This window comes from Musa acuminata, chromosome BXJ1-5 (genome assembly GCF_036884655.1).
Source record: "Musa acuminata AAA Group cultivar baxijiao chromosome BXJ1-5, Cavendish_Baxijiao_AAA, whole genome shotgun sequence".
Taxonomy (NCBI): Eukaryota; Viridiplantae; Streptophyta; class Magnoliopsida; order Zingiberales; family Musaceae; genus Musa; species Musa acuminata.
In genome coordinates, this window is record NC_088331.1 from 43,227,199 (window position 1) to 43,252,982 (window position 25,784).

General features: G+C 35.2%; 1 protein-coding gene across 2 annotated transcripts; it reads right to left on the minus strand.

The window, feature by feature from the left end:
* Positions 1–3,770: 3,770 nt before the first annotated feature.
* LOC103985547 (UDP-sugar pyrophosphorylase) lies at positions 3,771–25,228 on the minus strand. 2 transcript variants are annotated; one of them, XM_009403278.3, is made up of 17 exons: positions 25,069–25,228; positions 24,246–24,350; positions 22,579–22,695; positions 21,594–21,734; positions 20,592–20,691; positions 16,153–16,280; positions 15,994–16,065; positions 15,806–15,870; positions 15,586–15,646; positions 15,374–15,491; positions 14,381–14,505; positions 12,062–12,138; positions 10,909–11,014; positions 8,988–9,047; positions 5,980–6,060; positions 4,412–4,651; positions 3,771–4,249 (listed from the first exon to the last, which is right to left on the minus strand). In XM_009403278.3, the coding sequence occupies exons 1-17, from the start codon at positions 25,171–25,173 to the stop codon at positions 4,082–4,084; spliced, it is 1,869 nt and encodes a 622-aa protein (XP_009401553.2). In that variant the 5' UTR covers positions 25,174–25,228; the 3' UTR covers positions 3,771–4,081. The 2 variants fall into 2 exon arrangements, with proteins under 2 accessions (XP_009401553.2, XP_065040304.1); XM_065184232.1 differs by lacking the exons at positions 24,246–24,350; positions 25,069–25,228 and adding exons at positions 23,860–23,988; positions 24,097–24,231.
* Positions 25,229–25,784: the final 556 nt, after the last annotated feature.

Genomic DNA, 25,784 nt, shown 5'->3' on the forward strand with positions numbered 1-25,784 from the left:
ATTAGAAAGGTGAAACATTTAACTTTATTTCTCCTCAAACCGTTGACTCTATTAATGAAATATATCGCACATGCTATCATAAATGATACTAAAAATAGGGATTAAAAATATAATTTCGCTATTCTAAACGTCCAAAAGATATTAGTTTTACAAAAGGATAACTTATGTGAAAAGCTTTGCTATTCTTCCTTCGACTTCGCTATCCTCTCGGATGGTCTACCTAATGACGACATCAGTTGTGATCCTCATCTCCTGCACCGTCCCATTTTTCTTATTTCACTATCCTCCTCGGACGGTTTACTCAATGGCAACATCCGTGGAGATGAGGATCGCCATCGACATCGCCATTAGGGAGGATAACGAAGCAGGCGAAATGAGATGATGCAAGAGATGAGGATCACTACCGACGTCGCCATTGGATAGACAATTCGGGAGGATAGTGAAGCTTTCATAGAAGTTATCCTTCTATAAAATTAGTATCTTTTAGATGATGAGGAGGATAGCAAAATAACATTTTTATCCCTATTTTTAGCACTATTTGTGCACACGTGCGGTATCTTCCGTTAGTAGTAAAGCCGACGATATAATGAGAAATGAGGTTAAATATTTTATTTTTATAATCATAGATCATTATAGGGATGTCAATGTAATTTTTTAAAGTATAGAGATTGGGAAGCCCAACTATAAGGGGTAATATGTAATTAGTCCATATTTATTGATGATTGATTAAACATATTTTTAAAATCTATTCGCTTGCCATTCTTTCTTAATAGCTTGCCCTTTTCGAATTATTGATCACCAAATCAAGATACATAACTGTTTATAATAAACATTATCATGATGAAGCAAATTATAAAGCATCTATCAGGCAGATCATAAATCAAATCTGTGCAAAATCTTCAGCCTTTCATGCAGAAAAAGGTATTGGTTTCTGATGGACTGTTGCATCCTATTCTGAAATCATGATTCCATGGTGAAGTACGAGCAAAGCTTTGGAGGCTACCGATAGAGCCACATGCTGCATCCACCCCAATAATCTCCTTTACTTTTCAGCCTTCATGTCATCTTTGCCTTTGGATGGCTAATGGAGGATGATGGACAGGGCAAAGATGGATTGAGAAAGCTCATCGATTCTGATGTGAGCATGGGACTGATGCGAGCTTTAAGAGTAGCTTTATTAATTGCATTTTTTCTGAATGATGGCCACTCATATCAATCACAGTCCTCATTCCTTTTTGCATGAGTCATCAAGGATGTCAGACAACCATGAACAGCACTCATTCTCATCATATGTTATGTTAACAGTTGTGACTTCTTTTTTGATTTTAGATGGCTTCATTTGTGGCTGTTGATGCTTATATAGGAACTGGATTCTGTATCATCAGCTCCACTTGGGATTGGAGGTGGTCCTTGCAAAGCTGCTAATCCCCTGATGGCTGAAGCTGGGGAACTACTGGAAGGGCTCAAGGCTGCTGAACACCTCCACCTATCTCACTTATAGATTGGATTGGAACAGACTCTTTGTCCATTTTTTGTGATATTTTATATCTATCTGACAAACTTACTGTGGTGAAAGCTAATGTTGTATGCCACTGGTTATCTTCTTATGGCAGATCTCTCACCTCATCCTTATTGCACTCTGCAGAGGATCCATAGTTTTTCCTTTTTGTTCCTGATGATCTAACTTAATGCAAAGTTTAAAGTTTTCATTTTGATATAAAAAATATTCATTATATTATTATTATACCATATTGTGGAGTTGGATCAGCACTCATCATATAAACTATTATATCCTCAAATTCTGAAAGAAATTTGATCCACTTGTGCTGTCTTCCATTATTACTCACTAAAACCCATCACCAATAGGTTAATCACAAAGGATCAGTCATAACACAGTGGAGAATTAATCATTAATTACAGCATAATATTTTTTTTTCCATCTTCTCCTAATAGGATCATGATTAATCCAACATTGGTTGGAGTGTTACAAAGTTGATGTCTAAAAAAGGGCTAAAGGTGACTCCTTTTGAGATCCATGCCGAAAGGATAAAACACTATATGATGCACTCCGGAGTGGAGGATTATTCTTTGCGGCTTAGAGAGCTGACACCAGTGATGACTGACTAATATGGACCTTATCATGGCAATCTAAGGACTCCATCATAATCTTGATCTCAAAGCCAGTCTGCAGGATCATCCCCAAAATACACCTGCTTGTTGTTGGTTCTACTTTCTAACTCTTCTTGTACAGAACATGCATGTTGAAGTTTAGCAATGCAAAAAGTTTTCATAATGATATTATTATAGAATCAAAAAGTAAGTTATCATAAACATAGTTGTGTTTTGCAGTAAGCTCACACTTAGTGGTTCTGCAACAGTTCAAAAAGATCAATAGAAGCTTTAAGAACAATGATGCCAATAGAAAGCTTCAATGCTTTGGGTACAGTGAGGTGGAACCCAGGCAATTCAAACTTGCATGACAGTGACAAAAGAAAGGACAACAACATGTCTATCACAACAAGCCAAATGCTTTAAACTACTATGCAGATCCATAAATCCAGCTTTTTGCATTCAAATGAGTCTGCTCCTTGTGATTGAAGATGTTTCAGCAGTAGAAGTATTCCATGAGCAGATAGATGAATGCAGTCAAGAGCAAAAAGAGGAGAAAGCTGTCATGTTCTGATGGACAAAAGAGCAATAATCCCATGCAGAAAAAGTAAAGACCCTAATCTTGTTCTCATCCTCAACCAGCCAAATTTTATGACAAGGGATTAGCTCATCAAAGTTTGCAAGATTGGATGGGCTTTTTGGTTGGCAAGCAATGTCTTCACATGTCACAAACAGTAGACCAATGAATGCATTCATTGTCAATTAGAGTTTGAGTTTGAGTTCTTTGGGGAGTTGACTGAACAGTGATCCTGTGAAAGGGGATATGGACCTGTGGATTCTGTAATTTGTTACATTTCGAGTGTTATTTTTTTCTTTTTATCATTGAACTATGTCGAGGATATTATTATTTCTCAGATTAATGATCATTATACATACGCATCTAATCGACAAGTCTAGCGATGAATATCCATCAAGATTAAAGGTTCCAACTCTGATCATCTACTTTGTGTGCTCATTATTCCTTTTATCTTTTTGTCAATCGACTTTTCTAGTGGCGCTTGAGAAAAAGGTCATACATGTGTTTAGAAGTTTATAATCGAAATCGATATACTTGCATGATATCTTTGATATCATATGCATAAATGTTCAGGAATAATTTATGCTTTGTCAATATAATTGAGAGTCACTGGTTTAATCGAATTCAAAATGACAGAATATTTTCGATAACATGATGATTGATTGTTGAGAATCGACATTTCGAAAGTTAAGATGATTTGCAGGGTGACAGACAATCCAGCAAGAAGAACAAAGTTGGATCTGCATAGACTGTGAGTCAATGTACTACTAAATTTACCAAAAACTGGTACAATTCCTTGGATTACACTTGTAATTGCCTTAAATTTAGTCCCTCATCAAAGTAAAGATTCAAATTGACTTACGAAGATATAAAAGTGTAATATCAGTAATATGGATTTAAGCATTCTAAGCTAGTGGTTTAGGTTCAACAAATTAATGAATCAGTTATCCCATCAATTTAGATTCCGTCGATACCATAAAAACTAACCATTCATTGTCGCTTGAAAGCATAGAAAAGGAGTACAACACAATCTAACAGCTTCACAAATTTGAAGGATGAAAAAATGTTAGTAAAATTCCTGTCATATTAAAATGGTGTCAAAATATAAGGGTGTTGAATTGGACTTTGGCAACATCATTACATCCATACGACAAAAGTATGCATTCCTATCATTCGATTCCATAGTGTCTTTTGAGACAAACTGCATTGCAGGTTTTGTTTTTTATAACATTCACAATACAAAATTATGAAGAATCAAAATGACTTGTTCTCATGCACAACTAGAAAGGAGTTTGAGGACTTATTCCTATGCACAAAAGAATGGTTAAGTTGTAACCAAAACAATCTCCCAGTGTGGACTAACAAGACGGGTGTGTAGCTGCATTTGAATCTTCTTCATGACTTGAAGCAGAATTTTCCTGGGTCGGCATAGTTTATTTCAACCTGTTCAATCTTACAGACTTTGAAACCTCTTATCCTTGTTTCCTCAGGAATCGAGATGTCTTTATAATCAACATGCTCAAGTGCCCAACCTTTATTTTGAACATATCCGGTTACTTTCACCTACATTAGGCCGCAACTAAACATTAAAGATCATATCGAGACTGCTATTTGAGTGAAAGCTCATGCTGCAGGCTCCATGTACATTAGAACGCTTAAGATCCATCTGGTAATGATCTAAGTATCTCTTTGTTGAATAAATGCTGTAAGAGAACAGAGAAATACCTCTGCTTGATCATTAGCATTGACAACAAGAGCTCCATCCAAGGAGAGACCATCAAGGAATATGTTCTGGCCATTGATGATCATGGAAGATCTCTGTGATATGGAGCAACACTCACCAACTTTTCTTTTTACGTCTCTAAAAGTTGAGGCCCATTTTGGGCTCCATGTGATGCATGGCCACTGTTCCACCTCTTGTCCATTGAAGATGTCAGTCACAGGGTCAGCTATGTGCACACCAGCCTGCAAATACATCATCTGGTGAGAAAACTGAGCCTCTGTTGCAAATTAAATATCTACAAGATCAGCAGTATCACTCTGTATGGATCTTTATCCAGGTATTTCCTCACTTTGGGAGCTTCATAGTAGCTCCTACATTCATGTAACCGTGAAAAAGAATCATCGAATATACAGCTGTAGCTGATTCAATATGACAAAAATAAAAAATACGTTGATCAAGATTTTAAGTCCAGGTTCGATCCCGATTTTGTTATTCTATCGCACCGTTGACCTGATGGTATACCAACTCTATCAATTGAAAAAAAAAGGAAAATGAAAAATGTATTGAGCTATACGTTTTGATACCGGTCCTTGGCTAGATTGGTAAGTACCAGTTAGTGCACATATCAATATGACTAGATTTTAGAACCTTGATGCTGATGACTAATCTAATATTTTGATATTCCACACTAGCATGAGCAATGATATATATACACCGAATGACCAATTCTAATTAGTTTGCTAGGTCTTAGTGATTTCTTTTGAAGGACAAGGAAATAAGGAAAGATATGTGCAAATCCAACACACTAGATAGCTTCAGACAACCGATAACCAGATAAAACAAAGGCATTTTTAGGAAAATAATTCTCACATATTTAACTGATAAGCCTGCATCAAGCCAGACAACATCAATTCCTCTCAAGTGCCACTAAAATTCACGCATCATGTGAGAGAAATTAAGCTTAATCCAATTTGTGCAGTAATATGCTTAAGCAGATTCTATGGAACCAAAAAATGCATCAGAAACATGCTATGTCAACATGTCCTGCTCATATATGATTAAAGAAGTGCAATTTTGATGGTATGAGAATGTAAGCAAGGTCAAACAAGAATCCAACTCGTAAGTAGGTAAAAAGGTCCAAGTTCATGGACTTTAATCAAAGCAAAATGTTCCTTGTAGACATTTCTCATCTTGAGATCTGAGAGAAAAAAAGAATCACGTATCAACATTTCATATATAAATATACATAAATATTTTGAAAATACATCTAACACTAAAATCATAAAATGTGCAACAGAATTGAAAGATGTCTGTTGCACAGGGCTTCTGCCTTTACAAAGTTCAAGAAGCATCAATGTACATCTTTATTTTAGCTCCAAGGCCCACCTTAAAAATAGCAAGAAGGTGCACCATAAGTTTGTTATCTTAAATAAATATCGAGTATCAATGCATAAAATTACTATGGACAGTTAGAATAGCCTTTTTTCTTTAGTCGAATAATATCATAATTAGAAAGCTACAGTTAGGGCCTTGCAATTTTCAAGGTTATATATTACATAATAAATGTTACCTTTCTGAGAATAAGACAATTAGCCTTATAAATAGCCATCTCTCCACTTGTTGCACTGTGATAGGGATTTCCTTTGGGCACCTAGAATCAGCCAATAACTCAAAACCAGAGACAGAAAATAAAAATTTGAATGCCATAAACAGAATGAGATGATAATTTATACATATAATTGGGTGTTCCAAAGTAGAAATTGATTGAAGTGTTTAACGTTTTAACAAAGGGAATAGATAACTAATGCACCCCAATGATTCATGGCTACCAGGCATATGTATGTATTGAGACACTAAAAACTGGGTGTCTAAATAAGATAATCTCTGAAACAAATAACATATATGGAAAAATTGAAAAAAAGCCTGTCCTTAAAACTGTTTAGTAGATGCTATTTCTCTAGAGACAGATAATATATAGGATTTGAGCAAACGAAGAATCTGAGATATTGTTTTTCTTGTTGCATGTGCATAAATCATAGAACTGGTTAGGAAGATATAAATTTATCTTTCATTTATGGAGATTTCTGTCCACCCACAGCATCTAGTTATCAGAGAAAACTGAAAAGGCCCATTCACTAAGTAACAAAGGATAAGTTGAAAACTTCACCGGCTTAGAAGTCAAGGCTGACCGGTCATCCCAGGCAGGGTCTGCCGTACCAAACCGTACCGTCCGGTACGGGCGGTACGTACCGGTCCGAGTGCACTGTAGTACTGTAGCAGTGTAGTAGTGCTACAGTACTCGGCACACCTGGGTGTACCGCTCAGTACACCGCACCGTACCGGTACCGAGCTCAGGTCGAAATACCGGTATGGTACGGTATTGCGAACCTTAATCCCAGGTCTAAAATTTAACTTCTGAACAGGCTCAGCCTAAAAAACTGATTAGTGTTTGTGCAATACTACCATATATTGTCAGAACCAATATACAAATGCCCAGCTCCATCCCATCACTATGGCCCAACTTTATATGGATTTGCACCTTCATATTTGGCCTTCTAAGCCCAAAATCTGATGGTTGCATCTGGTGACCTTGGGAAATTTCCATCCTTAGCTAGATTTTAATTCCCCTCATGAACCATTCCACCATACAAGGCCATGCCATACTACGAGCGCAAGCAATGACCAACAATTAATATTGTGAAGCAACTATACCTGCTAAACAAGAGCTCCAGTTGATCTGTCACCTTATGAATAATTCCCATTTGAATGACACTTTGTCTCATGATTTTTTACTAAAAGATCTAATTTGTTGTCTTCACTAGTCAACATCATAATCCCTCAACAATAACCCAGCCAAGGTCTGTCATACCGAATCGTACCGCCCGGTATGGGTGGTACGTACCGGTCCTACAGGCCAGCGGTATGCGGACCGTCCGGTACCGGTCCGCACTGTAGCGTACGTACCGAGCCTAAGTCGAAATACCGGTACTGTACGGTATTACAAATCTTAAACCCAGCTATTAAGCACATCCAGAATGTGGTAGAGTAACATATATAGATGTAATATCATCAATAACACTATCTAACTTAACCTACAAAAAATGGTTTCCATTTGTGAATATACATAATTGATGTGAATGGACAAATAGAGTCAAAGACTAATATGCAAACTGAAATTTGAAAGAGAAATTTGTGCAAAAAATTATGACAAAAGAATATTTCATAAAACTCTATCATCAAATAGAATTTCATGCAATAACAATTATTCTACAAAATTCAGATCCGAAGGGTCATTACTTTTTCAAACTAGTTCCTAAATAACAGAGGATATCTAAAATGACAAGCTGATCACATTAACAGTTTAATGCATCTATGAAAATTCAAAGTGTAATAGAACACTGCTGCAAAACAGCAAACTCCTATAGATTCTGCAGAGATTGTGACATTCCAGTGTTTGCAAATATAGAAGGCCAGAGTCACAATATAGACAAAGGGTGACAACTGATTGTCAAACTTGCCCAATCCTTTTTATTGAGCCTTCTCAACTAAGGTAGCAGCACTCAAACAATAGGTGAACCAAGTGCATAAAGCTCCCCCCAATACAGGGTCTGGAAGGATCAATGTATACATCCTTATGCTTACAAATGGAGAGACTTTTCATGAGACTCAAATCGTGATCATCTAGGTCACAATAGAGCAACCTTAGAAAAAGAATTAAAATGTGGAAAGAGATTACAAAGAAAACATAATTTATTTACTTCAACTTGGAATTGATTAACTTATTGAAGTGATTCTAGCAGTAGGGTTTAGCCTATAAATATACATAATGTATGCAAATCAAAGCCTATTTTGGTCGGATCTGAACTAAGTGAATAAAGAAATAGAATTTTTGAAATAAACCACGGATAAATCCAAGCAATCTTTGTGTGTATATTGGACCTTTTGAGACAATTATAGGTCCTAGAAGGTAATTCTGATAGGAATGTTTTTATGTGGTGTTAACGATTTAATAACTATCTTTGTAGCTCCAGAATGTTTCAGTTTATGTTCCTACCTATTATCTGGATATACCATGAGAGATGTACGGGCTTTTTCCTATTCAAAGATCAGCCCTTTGTCTATGTATTTTCACATCGAGAATTCTTTGCAGATGAAGAGATGTCAAATTGGGAGATATGGCTGAGTGGACTAAACGGCGGATTGCTAAGTGAACTTAATACATTCTCCCATCTTTCTACAACTTAAAACAGCTCATCCATATAGTTCAGCATCTAAGAAAAGTTTGACCTCTGACTATTTATTCTTTTCCTCATAAATTTCTCAAATTCTAGAGCACGAAAAAAACAATCTCCACTTTTTTTTTCCATTACATCAGCAGTAACTGAAATGAATTTAACTGACTTTGGTGTTACCTTCATACTTTCTTATTTTAATATGTTTCTCTTGAAAATTTACCAAGAAAATGTTCATTCTTTCTGTAAAATACCTTGATGATATTCAACCTACATTCTGTCTGCCCTTTAAAACCAGGTCTATATGCAAGATGAGATACTGATGTGAGTGACAGAAAAACTATACCTTTGAAGCATCTTCAGGTTTATTCTTTACAGGTGCATAAGCAAGCCATTTATCCATTACCTTGAGATGGGAAATATGACAAATGAGCATTTCAATTTTCATAAACATGAAAATGTTATCTGAAATCAAACGAAAATTGTAATCATCATTGACTATGTATGGGTTTCAATAAGTACACCATAATGCAATTCTAAGTTTTATACATGAAGCTACAATTGTAATTATGCTGTAAACAATGCTCTTTATGTGTATTTCCAGCTGCACTCATCAAGACAAGCAAATCTAAGCTGTAATGGATCCTGATTACACTATTTTCACTTTAGAATAAAATAGTTGTTTACTAGCATGTGTGTCTAATACTCTGCCTGCTGGAAAATTGAATTATACATGGTTGCATTGTAAAACATGTAATGAGTGTCAAAAAAATTTTGTTAAGAAACAAAAGAGAAATAATGATCTGTTTTTTAATTTGGCTACTTGATAGTTGACAAAATACATTATTTAGCCCCATCCACATGGATGTTTTATTACCATGTAGTTCAATTAAAGGTCAAGATTTTTGAAAAATCATAGCCCAACTATATCCTTTTAACCTTTTCTTATCTGCTAAATTTTTTTCTTCCACTCTTGTGATTGTTCTATTTCAACTCAACTTCATGTTTTGACTGATGTTAAACACCTTAAAATGAATTCTCCTCATCTTAACCTGTGACCCATTAAACTGAGCCCGAACAGATTATCCTGTTTGGTTTCTTTTTTAGATGGGCCTATGGCCCAATTACCTTGCTGCAGCTTGCGAATGTTTTTTTATATATTAAATTTATTTGGTTCAAGTCATTGTTCTCAGCTGTTAGGTGTAATTTTATAGTGGAAATCCAACTTGGTTCTGCCATATTTAACCTTAATCATGGTGGTCAATCTCTCTCTCTCTCTCCCCCCACTATCTATTATTGGCAGTTGATACAATCACTTCATGACCTCTCCTCTCTTGATTTTTGCCAATGATCACGGGCCCTTCCTCCTTTCCGCTGATTATCACTGTCGTGTCAGCATCCAGTCACAACCCTTCCTCAAGAGTGACCCACTTTATTGCTACACCGCTTTGTCCGTCTCTGGAGATCATCACCTCCATTCACAATGAACATATCCGTGTTAACCTTTGTCCCTGCTGGCAGTGAAGGCCTACAGCACCTCGGTGGCACCGCAACTTGCCAAGGCACAGCCTCCATGCTTAAAAACACATGCATCAGGATCAAGCTGCCTCGATCATGTCAAGCTATGCCTGAACAGAGTTTTCCAAACACTACCATGCTTGAGCTGAGCTCAAATGCTATGTGGGTTCAATTCAACCTAGCCCAAACATGCTTATGCTTATCATGTTCAGATTGTCTAAGTCCTAGTTGACAATATCATGCCCGTAAACTTATTAAACTAGCAATGTCAAAACTTCAAGGATCAGGCAACACAAACTTTAAAATGCATTTCTGGCCTCATTGATATAAATGACCTATACATAATATAATATGAAGAAAAGAAGACATATTAAAGGTGCATTATCAGTGGTCTGCAAGATTAATGAGTGCATTCAGACAATATAGAAATAAACATATCCTTAATAATACCACCAAGTCTAAGTGAAAATTTAAAGTCCATGACTAGTATATCTAAGAGCTTAACAATTAACTTAACCAGCAATGTTGAATAGAATAAGTTGCCAAATCATAATGCTATAATTGCTACGCATGTCAATCAGAACAATCTCCACATAAAATTTTGTGAATATAAATTTACCATAACTAATATAATGCTGATAACAACAACAACAAGAATTTAGTGGGATCTTAGACATAATCAATATCGGAATCCAGAAAAGCAACAAAGAGCCCACAAAAGTTCCATTGAGTTTAAAATCAATACTTACTGAGAATCCAACCTTCGCCGATGGGGGTAGAGATTTCGGACAATCTTGCATCATGCATTCCAACCGAGTTGAGGATTTAAAGGATGTCTTGGTTGAATCCTTGTATCTGAAGCAAGGATGGATAACACTGTTAAGTTATTAATTGGGATTTTAATAGGTAATAAAGAGTAGTCAACTCAATTATTCGCCATAGACTTTCTATGTACCAGCAACATGTATCCATGGAATAACCTAGCATTCTTGTACCACATTTCTTCGTTTTGAAGATGAAATTTTCCACTATTCTTAGATTCTAGCAAGAAGACATTTTCCTGATCTCAAATCCATGCATGTAAGTAGTCTCCAGGTTGTGTATGCTGATTATAAGGTCAACAACATGACAAAATGATTGCATATATCAATTGTTTCTCATCATACAAATAAAAAAGCAGATGAACCTTTACAAATCTTTTTATCTCATAACTAGACTTTTCAGACTTCTGGGACCGCATCATAGAGTATCCTTAGAAATTGTTCAACATCTGCATTACTAGACTGAAGCATCTTAATCTATTCATGTTGGCAAATGTTTATGCATCACCCTCAGGTCACAGACTGCTAGATTCTGGTGATGTGACAACCTTTTGAAAACAAGATGGAGCAATTGGATGTATGACTAGCAACATAATCCTAAGGCATTTTATTTTCTTTGACATCAGCAATTATCAAGATTCAAAATACAGGCTTATTATCAGCATGGGCCATAACTTTTACATCCATTTCCATTCCCAAAAGACTAGACCTTCTAGGAAAATCTCTTCAAATTGAATATCATTTAAATACAAGGTCACCTCTAGATTTATGAACATTGTGGTGAATGTCAATTAGAGGGTGGGCCTTGGTACAATGGTAAGAACCTCGTACAATTTCGAATCACAAAAATTACTTCTTTAAATATTTAAAAGCAAGGGTATATACATTCACCCTCCCTAGACCTGCATCAGTAAGAACCTCGTGCACTAGGTACACCTTTTTTATTGTGAATGCCAATTATAGAAATCTATATGCATTCACTTCAAACAACTACAAATGACATTCTGACAGACTACTCCTAAGGCATACAAAGAAAAACAAATATTGATCTTAGTAAAAAACACAACAGAGTGAGAATTACTTAGGATTAACAAATTCAGCAATAGCACCTTGCGTTTTGCTAAGCTCCTTTATATATGGTCCAAGATCCAAAATTAGCTGCAAAAGTTGATTCGATACGATCACAAATTTCTATTTTGAAAAATTACAATTCTTAGATAATTGTACAGGCCTATTAAATCGCTTAGAAAAATGTTAACCTACAGTTGGATGATATGAAGTATGCAAAAAAGAAATTATGCACCATAAGGCATAATGGCTGTTGCATTCATCAAGGAAGCTAAATTCATCAAGGAATCAAATACCATGAGCACCACTTGGTATGGCAGTTCCATAATGGAATGACTATAGACTGAGTTGTGGATTACCCAGTCCTGAGTGGCATACTGGTACTCAACGTAAAAGAGCCAAAAGCATCCAAACACCTTGACAACAGTCAAATGCATTGGTTCAGTCAAAAGTCCCTTAAATCAGGGGATCTATCTGGTGGAGATTTGCCAAAAACCCTGGGCCCAAAGAAGAAGATTTATGAACATGCAATTTTAGGTGCTAACAAATATCCCTCAAGTAACTAGTTTGTTTCTGAACATGTAACTGCAGACCTGAGATGGCTAGATCATTATAAAAATCCTTTTATCATAATAACTTTTATCAGTTTTGATGGTTTTTTTCAGTGGTTGCCAGATTAGAGTCATGAAGTACCAAAAATTTCAAAATTTATGTAGCTTATTAACCAATGAGTAACACAGACCAGCCTTAGCATGTAAGGGTAGAATGTTCAAGTGGAATTAACAAATCAATTTACCCATTTTCTTATGTGGCATTAATTTAATGGCATAATCCCCACTAGTCAAAAGGCTAACATGCTTATTCTGAATATTGTACTGTACCGATGTACCAATTAGCTGTCGGTACGGTACGTACCGAGCATACCGACACATGTTACACTAAGATATATCAATGTACCGCTCATACTGATCCTCTATCAGACTGGTACATACCGCCCATACCGAGCGATATGATATGGTATTGCAAACCATGCTTATCACTGTGGAGAACATGATCCATTTCCAGATTTTTGTCATGGAACTAACACAAAGTAGAGTATCTGATGAAACCACCAAATCGGCTGATATGATTTAGTCATGACTTGATATAGTTTATTGGCCACAATCTAGCCACCCACTTCAACTATAAATTGATTTGGGATGCAACTGACTTCACCACTCCTCGATGCCTGAGCACTCAACACACTAGCATTCAGGGTAAAGAAATGGTTCAGGTCTTAGACTTAGAAGCTTAGGTTACTGTTCAAATAATTTTGGATATGAGAATTTAAAATGCTAATAGAGGACTTAATAACATCGATTTGGGATTTGAATCTGACTGTCCAATCACAACTTTTGGATCTTGTTCTATAGATAATTGCTAGGAGAAATTATAAGCCTATCTAGTCTACCCTATATTTCCAGATAATTCATGTTTGGTAATCATTTCATTAGCCACATAGGTACATTCATCCATTTTCTTTTTGTTAAAAGCAAGGTTCGCAATATCGTATCGTACCGATGTTTCGACCTGGGTTCGGTACCGGTATGGTACGGTATACCGAGCGGTATACTCAGGTGCACTGTGCTGTTACTATAACAGTGCACTGCAACAGTAACTGTAATGGTACAGTACTACAGTACACTGTAGTCTGTACTGTAACAGTGCACTGTACTGCTACAGTGCACTGCTACAGTCGGATCAGTACGTACCACCCGTACCGGGCAGTACGATTCGGTACGGCAGACTCTAGTTAAAAGATAATTCACCTTCTTTGTTCATGTAAACATAACTTTTAACATTTTTTATGGACATTGTTTGTGGATTTTTATTATTTCCATGAGAATAGTGACCAGTAATTTTAGAACTGTTTCCAAATGATCATTTCATGATTAAATTTCAAAACACTTTATAATTCTCAGAGCTTAAGAGCAGAAATTATTTTTTTATTTTTTATTTTAATTTAGAAACCTCTCTAGTCTATCAGGTAACTAGGTTTATCAATATAGCACATGACAAAGAGACCATCACACTAGTAATTAGTCCCCTATTCATATTAAAGGGGTTAAGGTTCTCAACTATTATGGTAGCTATGCCCAATTATTTAACCCATAAAAATTTCTAGGTAACAAGTCAGCCTCCCATTTTCTATTTATTCGAAAAAACAGATGATTGAATGACTCGTGGCATATGCTTATGCATTTGGTCATAAGTTCTCAATTACAAAGACAGGTATTATAGTTTGAAAAACTATAATGTCAATAGAGCAGAGTACATCACAAAAGCCGCTTACCTGGTTTATGTTTCCAGGGAAGGGAGAAAAACCTGTTTCACAATTCACATCTCCATCAGCATGCCCAGTTGCACGTAGTAAGGGATCCAACTGATTATATTCCACATTAGTAACTATTTCTGAACCTGAAGGCAATAATTTAATAAAGTCAACTAAGAATACAAGAAAGGCTACCTGATGTTTAAAATAATAATAATGGAGACATGCACACAATGACACAAGGAAAACAGTATCTGCTTCATTAAAAATTGTTAACAATTTTTAAAGTATCCACTGTTAATGAAACTTAATAGACATCCAGAGTATATAAAGCACCGGACCTAGTACAATAATCTGTCAAAAACAGAGAGGCTCTGTCCTAGATACAAACTGAACTATATGGAAGTATGAAACTTCATTGATCTACCTCAGAAATTTGACCGAATTCTACAAAATTTTAATTAGGAAACTGAGGTATGTCTAGGCTCTATGATAAAATTTAATGGATCAAATGTGATGTCAGATATTTCCTGAATGTTCACTTAGTGCATGTTTCAAAGCATGAAACTGTTAAAATATAAACTGTTTTATTTATTTCCTTGACCCCAAATTTGATGTTAGCATATATTAGTTTCAAAGTAGAAAGTTGTACAATCAGAATTTGTAAATTTGTTAGTTCGATGTTTACAGTACATAAACCACTTCAATTTAAATGAATTAAGTTATATAGCCAGTCTTATGAGTAAGAAAGCTATCAGACCAAAAAAGGTCAAATGGGTACAAATGCAAGTAACTTTGCAAAGGCACATGCATAAAACAAAAGTATGCAGGCAAATACACAGGAAACAAAGCTAGAATAGGATGGCAACTTCAGTTCTGTTGAAAGTTGATACTTAAGAACAAGATTTACAATAGGCTAAATAGGTTGAAAATTAGAACCCACTAAGTTATGTCATTTATTGAATAAGCAAATGCTAAAAGCTTAAATATTAATAGGATGAAACATTCTATTACCATTAGTATGAGTAAGTTTGGTTATCCCCCCCATTGCTTCTTTTGCCTTTCTAGGAACTGCAAGAGAATTTACATGATATCCTTTTGTAGAGCTAACACCCAATGAAGCTGGTATTGCCTAAATAAATTAAGGAAAAAAGAAAAATATAAATTTCACTCCATTTCAAGATAATGAAGAAAAAAAACAAAGCAAACTTATATGATATATCAACCTTAAAGAGTAATCCATTAGTATCTTGGAAAAACAGAACCCATTTAAGACCTGCACTCTGCCTGAGAGATAACAGATTTAGATTGCATTATAAACCTGCAGTTACTAAGGTCTTACAAAATGTCAAACGAATATGAATGTAATTGACATTATCCAGTTACTAAGGTCTTACAAAATGTCAAACTTTAGATAATGTCAAACAATTAAGAAATTAAGCATACCACGAATTCAGAAGGCCACTAGAATAAAGAAGTGCATGAACATCACCATGGCCATGAGGCTTTGTCTGATAAAAATCAATGTAATTGGATACAAATAAATAAATTATTTATAGTACTTTTGACAAAGAATAATTTAGTTACAGACTAGAGATCTACATGAGAATATGAATGCCACAAAAAGAAGTCACCTGAATTTTGTACTTGTCATTTAAATCTAATGCAAATCTGGCATCATTATCAGTTAAGCATGCTACTTTTTCCTGACATATTGTCAAAACAAATGAGAAATTCAACCTTGTACCATTGACAAAATAAAAAACATGAATGAAGAATCAACTGATGATTACCTGCTTAATAAGCTTTACTTGAGTGGTTTTCATTCCAAAATAATAATTCGACTCTAAAAGCAATAATGTTGATTCATGAGTATCATCAGATGTCATAATCACCAGAGGAATTTCAGGTTCACATTGGCCTACAAACTCAACAGCAGTATGATCAGTTACAGCATGTCATTCTGATCGCACTTTTTTATGAAGTAGATATCAAGAATACTTCAGCCATATCTACATTGTCAAAATCTAACTTAAATTCCTAATGATAAGAAAAGGTATCAGAATTTTCTCTTTTATGCTTCTATTGATCCCCTTGTGAATTAAAAATGCAAGGATACAGAACACTAACTCAGAAGAATCTTAGAAAACACAAAATAGGAAAATCATTTTCAGACTTTTTATGTTAGCATTGCCCTGATCATATATTATTGTCAATTTAGTAGAACAGAGATCAACAGCAAATATAAAGCAGACGGGCAGAGTCTGACATGGTGGTGCACTCCACATCAACATTTAAGGAATCACAATTCAAGTAAAGAAAAAAGAATGGACATCCATATCAAAAAGACAAAAGTTTTAAGTAGTTCTTTACATATCACTTCAAATCTTTGGGAACAAATGGTTACAAACATTTATCGAGCAATAGATTTAGGGGTTACTTACATGTTATTAAGTATCAATCATGGTGAAATGAACTATGCAGATATTTCAATAGTGTGTAGATACTCAGATACGTTTATAAAAGGATTGACAGAATTACTATGTGGTAGGGAGATTAAATTCATTATCAATTTTATATTTGGTAATGGAATACTTCCTAAGACTCCATTTAGAATGACATTAGTTGAATAAGAAACTACAAGAATTATATGGTAAGGTGTTATTAGATCTAGTGTCTCAAATTTTAGTATTATAATCTTCTTTACAAAGAAATATGATGAAAATTTTAGAGTTATACTAACCAAGGTATGCAATTTAGAATAGTACCGCCTGGTACGGGCGGTACTTACTGGTCCGACGGCATTCCGGTATGCGGACTGCCCGCTACCAGGCAGAACGTTTAAAAACGCCCCGTATCAAATGATACAGGGTAATATCAGACGGCAACGATCGAAATTTCAACCGTTACTGCCCGACACAGCTTGGTAATGGTCGATTTCGATCGTTACCACTCTGTAACAATGCTATAGTGCTCCAACGGTCAAATTGACCGTGGAAGCCCTTTCTCATAGTATTTAAACCTTTCTTCTCTTCTATTTTACTCCATTACATTCTCATACTCTCTTAAATTATCTCAAACTCTTTGTTTCTCACATTTGTGCTCCCTAAACTCTACAAAACAACGATTTGTGAATTGAATCAAGACTAATTTAGAAAGATTAAGAGGAAGAATTTTCTAATCAAGATGTATGTATTCTCTTTCTTTAATTAGAGATAAATTAAGATCTTTAATATTATGATTAGTATGTTTAATATTGATTAATTCGAAATTAGATACTTAATAGGCCAAATATTTATATTTCATGTATATTAAAAATTAAAAAATATTTATGATAGTAAAATAAGTTTAACTAGGTTTTATTAAAGTTATTGAATTTAATTTATTTGTGATTATTTAATTTATTTGAATTTTAAAGTTTATATTACAACAAAATAGTCTAATAATTCAAATGATTTTTCTGTAGATATTTCAATATTTATATAAGGACAATCCATAATGGACTGAAATACAAACCTTGCACAAGATATTCTTCAAAGCCCAAAAATGATATATGATATTATTCTTACCTAATTTACATTGATTTTGCTAAACCTATGCTATTACTATATTTATTTTTAACTTAAAAACCCTATCCCAACTTTTTTTTTTGTTTTCAGGTATTTTCGGAGGATTTTACACCTAAATTAGGTGTACCGCTCAGTACGTCATAGCGTACCGCTTGGTATACGGTACTGTACCGTACCGAGAGCTAACACCGGTACGGTACAGTATTGCATACCTTAGTACTAACCAAGGTTTGCAGTTTCGGTCATCAGACATGTGCTGTAAGGGAAGGGAAAGGTGGGGAGGAAGAATGAAGAGGAAAAAGAAGGACAAGAGGAAGAAGGAAGCAGAAAAAGAAGGAAGAAGAAGAGGAGGTGGAGGAAAAGGAGATAGTGGAGGAGGAAGAAGGAAAAAATAAAGAAAAGAGGAAGAGGAGGCATTGGAGGAGGCATATCACAGCAGTCTAGGGGCAGCAGCAGCAAGCGACAAGTGGCAACCAAGCGAGTGATGAGTGCGAGCAACCACCATGCAAATCATGATGAGCATGAGAAGTTGCAAATGTGAGGAGTCCACATTGCGTTACCCCAGGTACAAAAATATACATCATATGTATAGATTGGACCAAACCACCCAGTTTGGACTGGTCCAATTGGTGGGTGGACCAGTAAATACTGATTGAGCCATGCCAAGTCAGTCGAGATTACAATCCTTAATAGTAACTATCAAGAAATGAATAAAGTCACCATGCAAAGTAAATATCCTCTTCTATCGATTAATGGGTTATGTGCATAAATATTTTCAAAGATTGATTTATGATATATTACCTCAAAGGTATATCTGAGTCTGTTTTCGAAACCATATATAAGCACTATGAATTTTAGTTGTACTAATCAAATGCACCTGTAATATTTATGAATTTCATGAACATAATATTTAAATTATTCTTAGATAAATCTATATTTATCATTATTAATGATAATTTGGTATCTTCTACAAATTATTATTATTATTATTATTATTATTATTATTATTATTATTATTATTATTATATATATATAATAAACCAAGGAGAAGAATCGATATATATATATATATATATATATATATATATATATATATATATATATATATATATATATATATATATATAATAAAAAAGGGCGACGTCGTCAAGGCAATGTTGCCTCGTTTCTTCTCCCCACATAGGGAGAAGAAATCGAGCGTTCTCCCCGTGAAGCCTCGGTGACATCATCGAGGCTTCTTCTCCCTACACAGATGAGGAGAAGTCGTTGACGACGGATAGGGATCGTCGAGGGAGAGCGGTGCCAGATCTTCAAGTCTCCTTTTTCTTCTCCCTCTTCTTCCTTCTCCCTCGGGTTAATACCGCCCGGTAGTAGGCGGCGACGGTCGAAATCGATCGTTATCGATCGATTTTGAACGGTAACGGGGCGGAAACAACTCCATTCGATAGTACCGCCCGGTTGCAAGCTGTCCTCGGTTGCAAGTTGTCCTCGTATCGATCTGCTGGTAGACCAGTATGTACCGCCCGGTATGGGTGGTATCATTTGAAATTAAAATCCTTGCTTATAAGTTCTAAGACATCAAAGTTTATATGCAAAAACAAGGTGAGTTTTGATTGGAAAAAAGGTATTTTGTATCATACTATTTCCAGGGAATGAATTTAGTTGATTCAATAGGTGAAGTGATATTTTTTAACGAACATGGTAAAGTTCTAAGTTCTAACTTACAGTTTGAGATAATTGAAATCATATAAATATTTTAATCTTATACATAATCTTGAATTAGCAACAACAGCTTAATTTTATTTTGAACCAGCAATATTCTTTGTATGATGATAAATGTGAGACAAAGGAAAAGAAAAATAGATGACTCCAAGTATTGAAAGATTATGATTGAACCATAAATTATTACCTTGTAAAAGTGAATAGTATCATTGACGAGCTTAGTAGAAAAAGTTTAACTAACTTGGATGTTACATGACACAGATTTGTGTCATACAGGATCCACAAAGATAACTCAATCCACTAGAATTCTGAATCAATTCAATGCTTGACTCAGTTAGATGAAACTTAGAGTCAAACTCAGTCTCACTTGATAATGTTCTCAGAATTTGGACAAAATTATTAAACATGACCTAGTTAAAAGGCTTACATCACACCTACACTAAGAGAATGACTATAAGGTTGATCACCAGTTTATATAAAACATTGAATTGTAATGATATAATCACTCCATTTCAGGTTGTGCAATGGAATCCTAATCCTTTATTACATCAAGGCATCGAGCCATCATGAAGGCTTCAAGATAGGATATTTTTCTACATATGTTTTTATTTCATTTTTTCATACTCATGATTATGAAAATTTTATGTTTATTATTTATTTTATTTTTTCAAAGTCATGATTATGATAATTTTACTAAATTTCAGGCTTTTAGATTTAAGCATATGGGCATAAACATAACAAATTAAATGATGATAAGTGATAAATCCAATTATATAGAACATTTTCTAATCTTGTTCTTCTACTCATCTCGGACGATATAGAGTCATTCCTACAATTTTTGAGCATTGGTTCAAGTTTTGTATTCAAATTAATTTAGCAACAACCATGATGCATGTTTCAACAAAGAAAAACTTCTTGTAAATCTAAACGCTCATACCAACCTTGTACCAGTCTACAACTAGCCTCCTGCAATGCTAGAATAGATTCTATGTAGTGTTGGAGAAAGCATCTGCCTGTTGTGGTTTCTGAAGGAAGAGCCAACTGCAACATAAAAAAGTTTATAATTTGGTCTCACTGAAGAAATAGCTCCAAAAATTCTCCTTTAGATAGCAACTGAATGTTCAAGAAATTATTGCCAAACATGTTCAACAGGGTCAAGCAGGTATAGAGCAAAGGAGCTCAAATATTGGGCACATCATTGTAAACTAATCAGCTATAAGCCTAAACTTGTGTATAAATAGTAACTATAAAAATAATTGTGACTTGGTCATTGGGCATTGGGCAGTTTATATTAACTAGCTACCACAAGGTACCTAAATGTGAAAGATATGATGGACAGATGGAGGACATTAGTCTTTAATCAGAGTGCTTACAACTTCTAAAATTTAATTCAAATCTGTGACTAATTTATGCACACCTATTATTTCCTACTCCTTATAGGCATGTACTAACCTCTTCCACTGGCTTCTCTTTGGTTAAATCTCTAATGTTAGCCAAACATGTTGTGGTGGTTTTCAGTCAATTCTATCATTTTCTCATATAAATTTAACTTTAAGAAATAAACTGGAAAATGACTAGGAACACTAACTGCAACCAATGTTATTAGGGAACTATTTTTGTAAAATTGTAATTTAGATAGTAACCTAGTTGAATAAGTGAAATAAAAAATTTGTCAAACACTTTGGTACATTCAAATGTAGATTGCAGAGAATTCATCTTAACTACAAAATGCAGTTGTATGAACATCAGAGAAATCAACAGTATCATTGCAGTAATATATAACTTGTACCAAGAATCATTCAAATGCATTAAACAAAAACTCTACCTTAGTTGAGGACTTATAATTAACAAAATGGCATTGCAAAAGGCATGATACTCAGTTACAGAAAGAAATGCGGACTTATAATTAACAAAATTTGTCACCACTATAGGATACCACTTACTTTAATTCCTTTGTATCCAAGGCGTTCTCCAAGCCCACCAGCCACAAGAACAAATGCGGCCCTCCTAGCTTCTCTAACACCAGCCTCTTCCAACATCATAAAGTTATCATTGCCAAATGTCAGAACCTCTCCTGTTGGAACCTGCACATACTTCCTTATGATCATTTCAAACTATCTTATTTTACAATTATTGTTATTTAACCTTTTCTGTTAAACGAGATTTTTTTTGTGATTATAGTGATATTTAAAGTTTATATTGTTTGGAAGTTGAAACAACTTGATCATGATTCACAAATATGCATGACTATTATAGTAAGGAGATGAAAGAGGGCATCTGGTATCACCAGGACCTCAACAATTTGCTTTTATTAAAAGAGACAAAATCATGAAATCTTGGTTGATAAGGGATGGAATGTAAGCAATGTGCTTGCTAAAGAAAAAAATTCAATCTTTTGTATTTGCATTATTTATAATCATCAGACAATATTCAGAGACGATTTAGTGCCAATTCAATTTTACTAAAATGTCCATTGCATAACTGATAAATATACTGGTTAAAACCACCTTCCAACATGTTGTGCCTGTTGTCTCAGTAGGCAGCAACAAATGCTTGACAACACCTGCCAATTAACCAATATAAAGTTTCTCACTATTTAAAGGTACTTAAAGGTGGTCTTACAAATCTATCATAAAGAGAGAAGAGAAATATTTTTCAGTCTGCAACTTGTCACTGCATTCCAAAGAGCTGGATCATATCATGCTGGCAAGCCATCTACCATGTATGTCAAGAGCCAAAATGGACTGGATAGCTTAATAACTCATGGCAAGATACGAAGGGCCAACATCTTCTCATCACGTTACAGTATATTTCAGAGAGTGTCATAGTACACCCCCATAAAAAACTAAGAAACAACCATTTGAATAACTAGAGGGCTATATGCCACTAGGAATCCAGATGTAACAAAAGAACATCAAGCATACTCACAGAAGGAGTGAAGCCATCATATGGATTTTTCCCAGCCTTTGAATCTGCCAAGAGTTTTCTTGCATTTTGAATATATGATACCAAACCACCAGGATAGTTTGCATTAAGTTGAGCAACCTAAGGAAAAGGAAATTTATAAAGAAAATCCTGAAGAAGACAAACTGAATGCCATAAAGTCTTTGTTCAACATGAAGTCAATTCTCATTCATGTTTATTCAAGTTTTCTTACTTGTCACGTTTTTCAACTATGACATTACAAAAATAATAATCACATACTAGTGATAATATAATGCAGCATTAACTGGGACCTGTAAGTTAGTTATCATAAACAACAACAAGAACAACCAGGATAGTTTGCATTAAGTTAAGCAACCTAAGGAAAAGGAAATTTATAAAGAAAATCCTGAAGAAGACAGAAACTGAATGCCATAAAGTCTTTGTTCAACATGAAGTCAATTCTCATTCATGTTTATTCAAGTTTTCTTACTTGTCACATTTTTCAACTATGACATTACAAAAATAATAATCACATACTAGTGATAATATAATGCAGCATTAACTGGGACCTGTAAGTTAGTTATCATAAACAACAACAAGAACAACAATGACAACAAGCTTGAATGTCGTAATTATATGGGATCAACTACATGGATTTTTTGCCACCACTGAACTTTTTGCAGAGCAATATCCTTAGTTATATTACAATTATGCGTGAGTTTTTTTGTTTCTTTAATGTCATAGTTAAAAAACATGGTAGAGCTACCCTAAACATATCAATTAGTAAAATGTATGGAACACTCAAAGAGAGGTTCTGACATATCTGACGGATCAAGTCTAAAGATGATTTTGAAAATAATGATACTATTTTGCTATCAGCACCTATAATCACATGTTAGGTCAATAAGCCTAAAACCAAAGTACGACATTTCTCTTTCAGTTTCTAATAATAAGTACAAATTTCTCGTTATCCTTTCTCAATTTGTATCACCTAATGCTTATTATTTTTCAAAAAAATGGAATGTTTGGTTTGGTTCTTATCATATGTTCTTTAACATATCTAGCATTAAATTTGTTTCTTAAAGGCACATTTCAGGAACAAATAAGCTCCATAAACAAATCCACATGAAGAAAACTCAAGTTTCAAATGTCTTAGACAATAAGCACCGATATGTATCTTGATATTATTGTCTATAAAATCAGTGTCAAATTGTAAAAATTTTAAAGGATCTAATGATGAAGAAAAATAAATCTATGAATAATCTGAAGGGAGATAGCACTTACCGCTGCATCAAAACACCTCTCTCAAAAAGTCCAATCCTGATATCAACTGATGTTTGAACATAAGAGGACCTTTAGGTTTAGATCATTCATTGTTCTTGCTATTTGTGTGTCAATGATTACACAGTTCTCCTGTTGTGTCAATGTCATCACTCATTCACTGGAATGACGTGTTAGAATAGACTGGTTTTCTCTAATGATGTGAAAATTGTTGTTATTAAGCATTAGAAAGAGTGTTACCTATCTCATGAATGACATTAGCAGAAGAGTAACATATATCTCCAAATTTAGCACTTCAGAAATTTCTTTTGAAAGATACAAATTCCAACAGAATCAAATTTCTTCAGTGTCATAAAGATTCAAAAGAACAGGAAAAGTTTCTAAATGACCTGATCAAAAAAGCCTTTCTTCCTTTTGTCATCAACACCTGGTTCTGGCCAATGATCAAAAAGATGTTTTTGGCCCTCCCGTAACAACATCATGGCAAGTCCGATCTGATAAACAATAATAATAGTTATTAGCAAGAAATGACTGCTTTATTAGTCAGCCACTCAACATGAGTATGCTAAACCACCACAATTTTACAATAAAGAAAGGCTTCTTATTTATGTGATATTGACCATGAAGCCTAATTTCTTAACAATACTGTGTTGCTATCTAAATGGAGCATAAGTGACTTAGTTATGTATTTTTTTATATTAATTTTTTTTTATGTGCAGTAGGTTTGGCTTAAATCATATGCATCAGAGAAGTACAACAGTTCATTATCCCATATTTTGCAGATATAAGCCCCAGAAATTATGCACAGGTAGAATCAGCACAAAATGATGCATGTGAATGAGTAGAAGTTGTTAGCGCACACCCCAGTTCCCAGATCTGCTACCAAGAATGAAGCAAGAATCAGCGTATTAGCAACCAAGACCACATCGCTTGTGAATTTCCTTGAAGAAGCAAATAGAAGCACGCTAAATTGAACAGGACAAGTGTTCATGGACCGGTTGATATCCTACTCACTTCATGTCGTCAAACGAAATCCAATCCCGAGATTCAGAAGAAAATGCCGTAAGATCTAGAACTGGTATCTTAAGACTCAAGCAAGTGATCAAGATCTCATCTTTCATAACATTTCTGATCGGAGAAAAACACATAAATGTTGTACCAGTTAAGACACGATAGTAACACAGCAAAAATTATAAGAGTTCAATGTCGGACCTCCTCAGAGGAGAGAATCCCGAGATTCCTCTGGAGATTTGGAGCCGACGAGGCCCAGCCGTCGGTTACGCTCAGCCCGGCGAGGCTCTCGACGGCATTATCCATATCACACCGAGATCCAACGCCGGCAGATGCGGGACGGAGACGAAGAGGTGGAAGGAGGAAGAACCGACCGGAAATAGGGAACGACGGTACATCAAATCCAGAGGATTGATCCTCTCCAGGAAGGCTTCGAAATGAAACCTCAGTGATCAAATCTTCACCGTTAACTATGTGGTCCTCACATAGTCCTTTAAATCTCTACGGTTTGTTTACAACAATATTTGAAGCCGATCCTCACTCAGATGAAACGTGAATGTGGTATATCCGATGGGGCCCAATGGTGGATCCCACGGATCACGAACGGGCAAAGGTCTTGTTCTCCTATCGCACCCGAGTGGGAGAACAGGGTTTTCCCTCAGAATTATGGTGGGTCCCAACACATAGACATGTAATTTCACTACGGTTCGGAGATTGCGAGGGAGAAACCCTGTTTCCTGCCGGGTATGACACAAGATCTTTTTGCGAATGCAGCGCCTGCATCTACCTCACACGAGCCGCACAACACCAGAAGAAGCCTTCCCATAGGGTGGCCATCGTGGACCCCAACTCTCCCCGGGCCGAAGCACCTTATAATTCAGTGCATGCAGGAATACTATTCACATTATATCCTTCGA